A 13207-nucleotide genomic window follows, 5' to 3' on the forward strand; every position below is an offset into this window, starting at 1 on the left:
GGATCAGGAAATCTGCTGTGAGACAGTTTTTTCTAAAACAAACAAGAAAACAGGATACAAATTAGAGGGGTATGGAAGAAGGGGTGGATTTGCAAGGAGTGGTGGAAAATAAAGAAGCGAACAAAACAAAACCTCTTCCATATCCTTAGCCATCAGGGAAACACGAACTGTAATTGGAGCTTAGTGGCCAGTGCTTACGTACCCATGAGGCTCAGGGCCCCGGTTTGTGTCCCAGCATTATGCATGCATTATAACATGTTCAAGTGACAAACCTTAATGTGATTGGATATCTAATAAAAGACATCAGAGAGAGGAGTGGGGGCAGAAGCAGAACTTTCAGAGAGCATTCATGAAGGGCAGAGTCATTTATGGGAGCAGAAATCATAATCAAAACCAGTGAAAGAGTAACACATTTAGAAATTAAATCTCTGTGAAGCAGTATCTAGGTGGAGGGGGAAATTCAAACAAAAACTGTGTAATTACTTAAAGACTGTGGTAAAACATATTTCACTTTTGGACTCTATAAGCTGCATCATATGCAGCAATGAGAATTCAGGGTCTTCAACATCTGCATTAATAAAATAAGAATATAAATGAATCTCCACATCCAAAATTTAGAAATAAAAGAACAAATTGAACCCAGGGAATAAGATGAAATATAAAAAATGAAAGCAAAACTGAACATCATAGATAAGGGATCAAGTAGGTCAAGTTACTAAATGAAATGACCCCTGCAAGCCCAGCCCTCAGGAGCTAGGGATTACATGTAGGCTTAGATTTTTCAAAACTTTCTTTTAATAAGGGTTCTTAAATGTGCTAACCTCCCTTCCTGCCCATCACCCACCAGAAGCAGTGGAAAGGAAAGGTTAATAAAGCAAAGGAGGATGTGGATCTGTTTACAAATAGTTCTTTGGAGCAAATCCAATCTGCTTTGTCAGGAAATCAGAAGTTCAGTTCCCATCAATCAGCAGTGGCAATTTGATCCATTCGCAAATAGCATTCATGAAAGCAGTAAAGGCAGGATGATCTAGAAGAAACCACAAGGCTCTGCCCATGAGCCAGGGTCCATGGAGGCACCACCAGAAGCTTTTGTGGTGTGTTTCTCACTATGAAGTCACAACAAAGGATGACCACTAAAAATGGTGGAGTGTACCAATACCACCCAGCATCACCAGCGAAGACCAGCATCAGCAAAGCCCAATGATGACCAACAAAATATGGTAAGGCAAACCAATACCACACAGCATTGTCTGCTATATCTTGGGTTATACTTATATCCTTTCCAAACTTCACATGTTCTTTCAAGTGTCCACGCTAGCAAAATACCACATGCCCTTTTTCCCGGCTGCTTCCAGAAAAGTATTGCGTGTCTGTTCTCAGAAAACTATCCTCCCACATGTGTGCTTCAGCAAAAGCAGCCTCTCATAAAATGGTTTCCAGAAAAACATCAGATGACACAACTGAGTCAAAAAACAAAACAAAACAAACAAACAAAACCCAGAAACTTCTACTTCAATTATACCTGGAGATTGCAGAGGAGACCCTGACTTGGAAATTAGCAGGAACAAACATAAAAGGTCCTATCTACTTCAAAGAGCAAAACAATAAACTTATTTAATCCTTGAAATTGGAAAAGCATAATATGCATTGTAGTCGATAGTATTTGAGCAAGGTTTAGGAAACTCTGCTAAGGGTAGGAACCCAATAGTAGTCACAGAACAGAGTGTTCATGTGTGCTTTTCAAATTCCTCTAGGTTAGCAAAAAGAAGCCACTGTCATGTCTTCCATGGTATCTGTGCAGTTCACCCCACGACGTCTGAGAACTCTCAATAGTGATTCATGTTGGGAAACTTATTTCGGTGTTGGGACCAGAAGCTTAATATAACTTCTGGCTCTAAATGCTGTCTGTTCTATGATTCTAAAGTTCTGAATCTTAATGTTTGAAACAGAAACTAGAGATGGAGATCTTCAGTGACGATGATATGACATCCTACTTTGGGGGACAGAGTCTTAACTATATAGTAAGTGTGACACCTAGAAGTAGTACTGTAGCAGATAGAGGGGGAGGGGCAAACATGATGACTACATGATGTGAAGGTAAAGGGGGAAGATGTAAACATGTGCTGGTAAGAAATGATCTCTTTTTTCTTTTGATTTACTTATTTTTATCTTATTTTTATTAGATTTTTCATATTTACATTTTAAATTTTATCCCTTTTCCTGGTTTCCCCTCCAAAACCTCCTATCCCATCCTCCCTCTCCCTGCTCACCAACCCTTCCACTCCCACTTCCCTGTCCTGGCATGCCGCTACCCTGGGGCAACGAGTCTTCACAGGAATAAGGGCCTCTCCTCCTATAGATGTCCAACAAGGCCATCCTCTGATACATATGGGACTGGAGCCATGGGTCCTTCCATGTGTACTCTTTGGTTGGTGGTTTAGTCCCTGGGAGTTCTTGGGGTACTGGTTGGTTCATACTGTTGTTCCTCCTTTGGGGCTGCAAACCCCTTCAGCTCCTTGGGTCCTTTCTAGCTCTTCCACTGGGGACACTGTGCTCAGTCCATCACTTGGCTGTGAGCATCCTCTTCTGTATTTGTCAGGTACTGGCAGAGCCAGTTAGGATATAGAAGACATTTATACAGGCTCCTGTTAGCAAGCACTTGTTGGCATCCACAGTAGTAGATTTGGTGACTGGGTTTGGTAACTGTATATGAGATGGATCCCCAGATGGGGCAGTCTCCAAATGGCCTTTCCTTCTGTCTCTGCTCCACACTTTGTCTCTGTGTCTCCTCCCATGGGTATTTTGATTCCCCTTCTAAGAAAGATTAAAGTTTCCACACTTTGGTCTTCCTTCTATCTTGAGATTCATGCAGTCTGTGAACTGTATCTTGGCTCTAGTCCAAGTAGATCAAGGTCCTCCACATAAAACCAGACACACTGAAACTAGTAGAAAAGGAAGTGGGGAAGAGCCTTGAGCACAGGGGCACAGGGGAAATTTTCCTGAACAGAATACCAATAGCTTATGCTTCAAGATCAAGAATTGACAATTGGACAAATTGCAATAAAATTGCAAACTTCTCATAAAATTGCAAACTTCTGAAAGGCAAAGGACACTGTCAATATATATATATATATATATATATATAAAGAATTCAAGAAGTTAGACTCCAGAGAACCAAATAACCCTATTAAAAAATGGGATACAGATCTAAACAAAGAATTCTCAACTGAGGAATAGTGAAAGGCTGAGAAGCACCTAAAGAAATGTTCAACCTTTCTTAGTCATTAGAGAAATGCAAATCAAAACAACCCTGAGATTCCACCTCACACCAGTCAGAATGGCTAATATCAAAAACTCAGGTGACAGCAGATGCTGGCAAGGATGTGGAGAAAGAGGAACACTCTTCCATTGATGGTGGGATTACAAGGTGGTACAACCATTCTGGAAATCATTTTGGCAGTTCCTCAGATAATTGGACATAGTACTACCTGAGGACCCAGCTATATCACTCCTGTGTGTATACCCATAAGATGCTCCAACATGTAATAAGGACACATGCTCAACTATGTTCATATCTGCCTTATTTATAACAGCCAGAAGCTAGACAGAACCCAGATGTCCCTCAACGGAGAAATGGATACAGAAAATGTAGAAAATTTACACAATGGAGTGCTACTCAGCTATTAAAAACAATGAACTCATGGAATTCTTAGGCTAATAGAAACTATTATTCTGAGTGAGGTAACCCAGTCACAAAAGAACGCACATGGTATGCACTCACTGAGAAGTGGATAGTAGCCCAGAAGCTTGGAATGCCCACTTCACAGTAATGATCTCTTTCAAAACAGGCCAATATTATTTTTCAAGGAAAAAAAATCTCACTAGAAAAACCAGTTAAAAATAAAAATTGTGTACTTAAGTATGAGACAAAATTGAGTTTTAAAGAAGCTCTAAATTTTGTCCTCAACCACCCTACAATGGGACAACAATTTGATCTAATATCTAACTGGAGTAAATTACTCCTTTCATGGAGGGAAACGAGTTTAACATTCTGGGAAAACGGCTCAAAGGGTAAAGTATTGCAACTGTGAGGATCTGAATTCAGTCCCTAGAACCCATACAAAAATGTCAGGTATGGTGACATATAAGCCTAGCTTTGGACAGGCAGAGAAAGCTGGAACCCTGGACCACAGAGGCTAGCCAGTCTAGCCTAATTGGTAAACTCAACAGCAATGAGACCCTGTCTCAAAGAAGACAGATAGTGTAGACAATGTACCTACAACATAGCCTAAGTCTTCTTCTGATCTCCACACACACACACATACATTCACATACATGCACGTTAAAATTAGGATTCTTCAGGCTTTAAAAACTCCTTTAATAGTTTCACTGTTCTTGTGTATAAACTAAGAAATGATAACCACCATTAATTTATTCAGTTTCACTGTTTGTTGTTATGAATTGTTTCAATTCCTCAAGTCTCACAACAAAACTCATAAGTAATTTTGTTCCCACATTTCTATGGGAATATATTTCTAGTTCTTGATGCTATTATGAGTATTTAATGAGATAATTCATAAAAGTTGCTCACAAAGTATGTGGTGTATAATAACTGCTTAATAAATGTCAGTCATTATCATTAGCTTCTGAGTCTTCGAGTAATGACTCTCTGATATTCAGAGAAGTGGTGTTAACTAACTCATTTAACAGCATGAAAACTTAGTTCAACATTTTACTGGAAACATTTAGAGGATATTCATTTAACTCTGAGTCTAATCACATGGCAAAACCTGACAAAGCATACCTAAACTGTTTCTCCACGAAGTTGAATTACACAAAACACACTGTCACAGAGACTTCTTCCTTGCAGAACAATCTTACATTGATATTCCTGAAAATGAATATGCTCATCAGCTTCTATTCTCTAGACACTCTGTCAATGAGTGAATCAAGAATATAATTTTCTTGTACAATACAGCAATTAAATTTTCAATATAATTATAATCAATTACATACAATACCATAGCCCTCTCTTGGGAGGAAAATGCTGCAAAGGGTATTGAGAAGCCCTTGGGAAGATTGCTGAGATCATTTTTTTCAAGTATAATACAATCAACTATTTCTAAAAAAAACTAACTCTAACTTCCAATCAGCCGAAAGTGCAGTAGCTTTGAGAGAAGAATCTAGAAGAAACTGGAAGAAGCCCATCAGCTGTCTGTCAGTCTCTATCAGTATAACCCAGAACAGGGACAAAGGTTTAGGGAACAAGCAGTGACCCAGTGACTGAAGGATGGATGTCAGCAAACTTTTGCGAACATATGAAATAGGAATGTAACTATTCTATATTCTGTTTTAGACACTCTGCAAAGACATCTTTGGTAAGTGTGATATGTAGGGATTTGCATACATGCGTCAGTGAAATTAAGTCATCTGAAGTTGACAATATCCTGGATATTGCTCCTAGCAACACATTAGATTAACTAATGAGTCCCCTGCAGGAGGACTATCTCTGGGGCCACCTAGAACTATTCAGTTAGAGCCTCTAGAGGCTCAGCTCCAAGAATAGCAGGTCACAGGGTGAAGATAAATTTTCTAGAAAGCAGATTCACATATCCTTAGATATTTCTAGTTTCACTTCTTGCTTGATTGTTTTAGATGTGGCCATTCTGTATTCTCAATTTGAGCTCATTCTATTGTGTGAAATTCTTCTTGGGGATCTAATGCTATGGTTTGCTATATTTTCAGGCTGATGCTTAGTAAGTTTTCACACTGCTAATTCCTAGAATGGAAACAATTCAAAATGTGAAACAACCTGTTTTAGGTTTAAAATAAACTATAAATGCTTCTATTGCCTTATTAGTAAAAATTACATGGTTGCTGCATGTATAATTTCATGTATAATTTCTCCATGGATAATTTCTCCCCATGTATAATTTCAGATACAAGTATGACCAAATTGGAATTTTGAATGAAATTTTCTTTTGGTAAGACAATAATCCTTGAAGAGTTAAGTCCATTGATAGTTGTTCAGAATTTAATAGAGATGAATTTTACTGTTCTTTTTTTGCAATGTCTAGTTCAGTAAGCAATAGAAAATCTGAAAGAAATGAACTAACTAAGGTGAATTTATTTTTAAACTCATTGTCAATACTTGGCTTGGTAAAATATAGGCTTTCTATCTGCAAGTTGGTTTATAAGACACAGGCTATATGAAATCACTAAAAGGAAAACATTTAAATATGCTTGCAATGAACAGCTTTAGTAAGTCTTATGCCAATGCAGATAGCCTCTGATGTTTGAACTGCAGGGTTGCCACCCATATAGATTACTCAGACTTTAGAAGCTTCTGTGTGCCTAAGCAGGCTGGTGTGGGAGGCTGCTGTGTGCTGATAGGCTGCCTTTCATCGTAATGATGCACAGAAGTATCTATGATCTTTGGTTCTGAGTGGTAGGTACACACAAAGGTTTACTCAGAAGGAATAAATAAAAAAAATGTAGAAATTAGCTGAAGAACGGGCATTAGTGCGTGGATACAGACAGAGCCCAGGGATGTGAGGGCTGGGAATGGGGTACTGATGCTCCAAAGACCTCATTTTTAAGCTTCTGCAGGACGTGGACATCACATGACCTTTCTTGGACAGAGCACTTCACTTGGGATTATGCTTTGATGTTAACACAGAAATAGGCAACTAGCTATGATATTCAGTTTCTGTGTGTGTTTATTAAGTACACCTGTGGCAAAAACATTCAAAAATGACATATAAGATTTTACTGTCCAGTTGACTGATCAATAATTCATCTCTTATTGCTTTTCCTGGTACCAAAGAAGACAACTGTACTTCAAATATGACACCTTTTTGCATGAAAAAGTCCTGTCCCAAAACAGATCACATGCTACCAACTAATTCTGCATACAACTGATTTTCTGACACTAGCATTTTTTTAAACAGATAATAACTGCTCATTTAAAAGAGATCATTATGAAGGTCCTAAGTTCAATCCTCAAGCCCTGCATGAAGGAAGACTACTGAGTCTTACAAGTTGTCCTCAGACCACACACCCAGCATGGCAAATGTACCCATGAGATCACATGTGCACACACACATGAACAAACGTAAACTTTAAAGTAACCTTTATGATAGTAACCTCTTTTGTTTTCTTCTAAGTACATCATTTCTTATCATATCACAGTAAAACTGTTTTGTATTTTCCAGCTAATACAATCCTCTCTCTCTCTCTCTCTCTCTCTCTCTCTCTCTCTCTCTGTCTTCTTCTGTGTGTGTATGGCTGTGGTTTGCTTATACAAGGTGATATAAGCACTAAACAGTTTTAAGAAATATTATTTTTTCTTTGTTTGCTTGTTTGTTTGATCTTTGTGTGTTTGTGTGTGTACACTAATATCAATCTGCCAGACACAGATTTGAGGTAATAGCAAAATAAGGGAAATTACTTTTCTTAGGACTAAAACTAAATATTTAAATACCATTTCTGTTTTCTTTGCACCTCACATCTGAAAGTTTATTTCAACTATGACAATAGAAATTCAGGCTACTTTGCAAGAATAAAATGAGTTAAATACATGTAGCTCATATATATTTTCCTGCCTTGTGAAATTAGCATTTGAGGATAGGAAATAGTAATGACATCAAAACTAAATCTCCCCTACATGGGGTAAAAAAATACCATTAATTAACTATACTAGTTGGAAATAGATCAACAAGCCCTAAATATATCAACAAAATTCAATAATTGTGTTCTACCTTTTGCTTATTTCTTCTGCATTTTTCTTCTAAGGTTTCTCTTGTATATTTTTCTACAGAAACTCCCCTGTGATTTTATATTTAGTCTTCATTTTTAAGCTGCACACTACTTCCCAAGCATGCCTCTACTCCTACAGTTTTCTTCACTTCCTTTCAAATTGCTCTTAAAGGGCCTGGAGCTTCTTACTGTCCAGAGGAAGAGGAATGTTGTCACAAGTCCCTGTCTTCCCAGAGCAGGACACCTTCCCTTAGAGCCAGTCAGCCTTGAGTACACAGTATTCATTCATTTTCCAAGTCACTTAGCTGACACCTTTGAAGCTTTGGAACTAAATAAAAAGTCTTGTTCTTGTTTCTATAGATTTCTATCAATTTTGAGGAGCCAAATGACACCTATGAGACTGTCTGCGGTGTGTACTTGAAAGCCAAGGATGCTCATTCAGATCTAGATTATTGTCTCTAGGGAAAAGTTTAGTTCAGGTTCTAAGGGAGCTTTCAAATGACCATTACTAGGAAACTCAAATATTTACAAAATAGAATTGTGCTCTAAAGGGATACAAATGAACACATCTAATTATAAACCAGTATAGCATATACATAGTATATCTACACATGTGTACTATATTTAAAGCTATATATACTTTGTATCATAGCTACTTACTCTTAAATCAGAAAACTACTACTTTTGACATAACGATGACAATTGCTCAAAAACAAAACAAAACATAAACCCTTTAATTCCAGAATCAATGGTCAGTGACCATGGTTGTCATTAAGTTTGTTAGTGTCTTCATTGTATGCTTGACCCATTTTTAAAACAACATCTTATATTCTCCATCTCCAAGATGAACAGGATTAAGGAATACAGCTCCATTTTTAATTTTCTTTATTATTTTACTATTTGTAGCTGTGTTTGGGGTGGGTCATGGGGGCAGTTTGTACATGCAAGTGCAAATGCTTGCAAAGGCCAGATGTGTTGGATGCCCTGGAGCTGTTCTTCTAGGCGGCTGTGAGCCTGCTGGTGTGGGTGCCAGCAACTGAACTCAGGTTCTCTTCAAAAGCAGGATGTGCTCTTTTTTTTATTGTTTGGGGAATTCTTCTCTTTGTCTACAGCACAAAGCAGAGAGTCTGGTGCATGATGTGTGTTACATGAATGAATCATGTTGCATAGCTACAAAATTATGACAAAGTCTTTTCTATGACTAAAGGTTGTAAAGGAAGCTGGGTACAGTGGTGCTCTCCTGTAATTCCAGCAAGGTGAAGGCTCCGAAGGGAAGAACATGAGTTCAAGGTTAGCTTGAGCTTTGTAGACTTTGTCTCCAAAACACAAAGCAAAATAAAGTTAAAAGATGGTGTGCTCAACTGTGCTCAGAAAAGTGGGTCAAGAGTGAAATTAATTGACTTTTAGATAAAAAGAAAATGTGCTCTTTTATATTTATAAACCTGTAATTATTTAGTCGATGTTAATTAGTTTTCAAATCTCAAGTATTTGCTATTGCTTTCTTCCTCCAGCCGCGCCTGCCAACTTTTCCTTTAAAAATTATCACATCTTACTCCTTGCTCAGATTCCAAGTATAATTGCTCATATCTAGAAATAACACAGTGTCATAGCTATATAAAATTGTGATTGTTGGATTAATTAAGACTAGAGGACCACCCGCTTGAGGCTTAAATGTCTCCTTGTTTTTCTCCTTAGAAGAATAAGAGAAGAGACGTGTAAGTGCTGGCAATAAAAAAAAGTTCTACTTGCTCAATCAAGACAAAATTCAAAATAATTTTGAATTCAATGCCATTTTAAGAATGTCTTGTAGAAGTAAGTTCTTTGTCTTTGGAATTAAAATATGGTTGCCTATTATTTAACTGAATGTTATGTACATTTTCGATATGCAAACTTTCTGTCACCTCCCAAACTTTCTACAAACAATAAACTCTTTAGCTGGGGAATAATGGGCAAGGATATAACCAATCACTCTTTGCCAAAAACACAAACCTGTGTTAGAGGCAAGGAATGGCAGGTATAGGGCAGGAAGAAAATACACACAGACACCTAAAGCAAACCAGGAAGACCTTAGCCTGGAGAGCCTGGGAAGGACACAGAGCCTCCACCATTCATGGAAGAGGATTAGAGCCAACTCTTGTTTGATTCTTGGATGACAAGTATTTTAATGAATGCTTGAATTATATGCTGTGATCTGCAGGGGGGCACTACTGGATTGTAAGCTTGAGAAGGGAGACCCTATATAACGAACTGGCAGAGAGCTTTGTAGCCTCCGACGCACCCTTGAGCATGTTGGAGATGATCCAGACTGCCTTCAATGGGACAAGGACCTCACCCTCATAGGACACTCTGGGTCCCTGGATGCAAGAGATGGAGCAGACACTTCTGTCTTGCTTAGGTTCTTTCATTCTTATTAGAGGTTTTTAACCCTAATTGTCAGCATTGTTTGATTTTAGACGTCAATCTCTTTGCTTTCCATGAGCAAAATTATCCTGTACTCCAGGAGCAAGCCAGAGAAGATGATCCTATGGATTTCACTGTTTCCCACTCTTATCTAAACCATACAAAGTAAGATCCCCAGAGGATGTTTGACAAAGATGTGTAGTTTAGCCATTCCTTACAATTTGACTTTATTTTTAACCATAGATCAAGCTAAACCATCATTCATTAAACTAAATATTTAGGCAGTGTTTTCAGAAGTATTTTGTTTGGGTTTTGACAAGTCTCTCTACTCCTATAAAATTGCTTTTACCAAATTGAGGTTTGCCTAGACATTCTTTGCTTATTTGGGTAAGATATATTGAAGTTGCCCTAGCCAGTTCTTCATAAGCCCTCTGGGAGTGTTCTCAAACGTTCAGCACAGGAAGAGTTTCACTCTTTTGAGAAAATGACACATTCTTATTTTATTGACTATCGAAGCCGTCTGAATACCTACTCATATAAATAAATTTAACTGAAATCTATTGAGAAAAATTTGAAATAACAGCATTGAAAAATAACCTATTACAATGAATTCTTTCTAGTTATGAACACACTTTTTCCGCTGTTTGTAGAGAGATGAACCAAACTCTGGATCTGTGTGCTCCTGTCCTCGAAAGGCAGGTCTTCTAAACAGTCCTCAGGCGCTAAGGAGGAAGCAGAACATCCCAGACACGGAGCAGTCACTTGAGCATATCACGGGCTACAGGAAAATGCTTAGTAGCTAGACATCACAAGCCACTGTCCATATGATAATCTGGATCAGTGCTGCTAGGCTGTAAGCTCCTGATGACGTTCTGACCTCGTTTCTATCTGGGATCCAACACTGTTATCCCAACCCCAAACTGCACTAACTACTCCAGCTGCTGATGCAAAGTTCAATCTGATTTAAAAAAATTCCAAATGGACTAACTGGAAAATAATCTATATAATCTCTAAATAAGATGTTTTAATGAGGTAAATTCTATACATTTGATGTGCATGATATTTAAGATTTTTTTACATTCAAACTACAAAACTGTCAGTTCAAAATTTTAACCACACTGAATTCATTACTAGGCACACCGTCATGAACATACTCAGGCACTAACCTTCAGGAAAATCTACCCCACAATAGACAACTCTCAGCTGTTAAAAAAATAAAAAAAAACATAGCAAATTATAGATTTTTTAAAAATCTTCCAACACATAAATGTACTTTGTTGGCAATGTGTGGATAGGAAGCAAGTTAATTCGAAAACAAGCTCAAGAGAAATGTGAGTTAGGACAATACAGATACGTCTATAGGGTTGGCAAGGTGTGTAAAGAGGAAAGGGTGCTTCCCCTGGATACCTGAGCACCAGACTTCTATCCCCAGAACCCACATGAAGGCAGAAGGAGGGAATCAACTCCACAGAGTTGTCCTCTGACCTCCACATATGCCCTGTATCATGTCCATCCACATCAACACACCACACAAGCACAGCCATGCAGAAGTTATCTTTCTTCATTTTAAATGAAATAAAATTATTTTGGCTGGAAGAATGGTTCAGTGGGTTTGGCTCCCAGCACCCACAAGTCAGCTCACAACTGTCTGTAACTCCAGTTCTGAGGGGTGGGGGGGATCTAAGCCTGTCCTCGACTGGCTTCTATGGGTACCACGTGTATTTGGCTCACATATATACACGCAGACAAAGCAGACAAAGCACCCATACATACAAATAAAATAAAAATCTGTTCTCACTTAAAATCACCAAAACTTTTTCATAAATGTGATTATTCAAAAGTTACTTTAAAATTCATGGTAAAATCAGATTGAAAGATTATTTAGATGGCAAAATCAAGCAACAATATCAACAAAAATGCAAAGATAACACTTTTATGGGTATTTAAGCAAGAATTCTTAAGAAAGTCATATGAAATTAATTCAATAGCATATTAAAAGAACTATACACTTGGATTAAGTGAGATTTATTCTTGAATGGAAGGATAGTTCAAGGCTCAATTTGGTAGTTCAAATACCAGTCACACTAGCAAAAGAAAGGGAAATTACATGATTAGCTGTTGGGTTTTTTTTTTTTAAGCACCTGACAAGTTACAAGATCTCCTCAGGATGTAAACAACAGACTAGAAACAGAAAAGTGTGTCCACAGTCCAATCAGATGTTTTTCTCTCCCAGAAAAGTAGCTTGTGGGTTTTAATTTTCTTTTTATTTTAGGTGTATGGGTCTTTGTCCTGCGTATGTGTCTGAATGTATACAATGAAGACCAGGAGAGGGCGTCAGAACCCCTGGAACTGGAATTACAGATGGGTGTGAGCCACTATGTGAGTGCTGGGTCTTCCGGAAGAGCAGAGAGTGCTCTTAACCACAACCCCACCACTCTATCCCCTGACATGCGATGTTCCCTATCTATAATGAGGAAGCCTTTGTTCATTCAAAATCCCTGGGATGAGTACTTACCTTGCAGGATTTTCTTGAACTGTCTAAACCATATGTCACAGTGGTCTTCACTGGAGTTCATAAGATCCAGCGTGGAGTCCTTTAGTTTGTTCTGTTGCTCCTTCAAGCAGACGAAAAGTGTGATGCCCAGCAGTGTGCCGCTGCCTGGGTGCTTGGCAGAGCAGCGCCGCTTCAGCCTCACAGAGAATATGTCTTCAAGCTCTAGGGACTCTTCTTTGCCCTGTAGATCACACCTGGCACCACCTAAAAAGAAATTAAACTCTCAGCCAAAACCACTGTTTCTCCATGTTGAGTGCATGAACAATAACTGACAACCACAGAACCGCTGTAACATGGAATTTCATGGATTTTGCTTTTTGCCTCCATCCCTTATGTGAGCTGGAAATGAGAGAAAAGGAGAATTAGGTCAGAATTCCCAAAGACAAAGAAAAACTGAAGGGCATGGCCCAGAGTCCCTGTGGCACAACACTTACGACCTATGGAGTCTTAGAAACACCTAATTTATAAACAAATTTACAAATAAGCAGACAAGGC

At 38.3% G+C, this 13207-nt stretch overlaps 1 protein-coding gene across 2 annotated transcripts in view; it reads right to left on the reverse strand.

The window, feature by feature from the left end:
• Nucleotides 1–13207, reverse strand: part of Cerkl (ceramide kinase like) — a 97427-nt gene that overhangs the window by 48979 nt on the left and 35241 nt on the right. For both annotated transcript variants that reach the window (XM_052182784.1, XM_052182783.1), the window contains exon 2: nt 12674–12916. In XM_052182784.1, the coding sequence (XP_052038744.1) occupies nt 12674–12916 (243 nt within the window). The remainder of the gene's footprint in view (nt 1–12673; nt 12917–13207) is intronic.

This window comes from Apodemus sylvaticus, chromosome 5 (genome assembly GCF_947179515.1).
Source record: "Apodemus sylvaticus chromosome 5, mApoSyl1.1, whole genome shotgun sequence".
In the NCBI taxonomy this organism is placed as follows: domain Eukaryota; kingdom Metazoa; phylum Chordata; class Mammalia; order Rodentia; family Muridae; genus Apodemus; species Apodemus sylvaticus.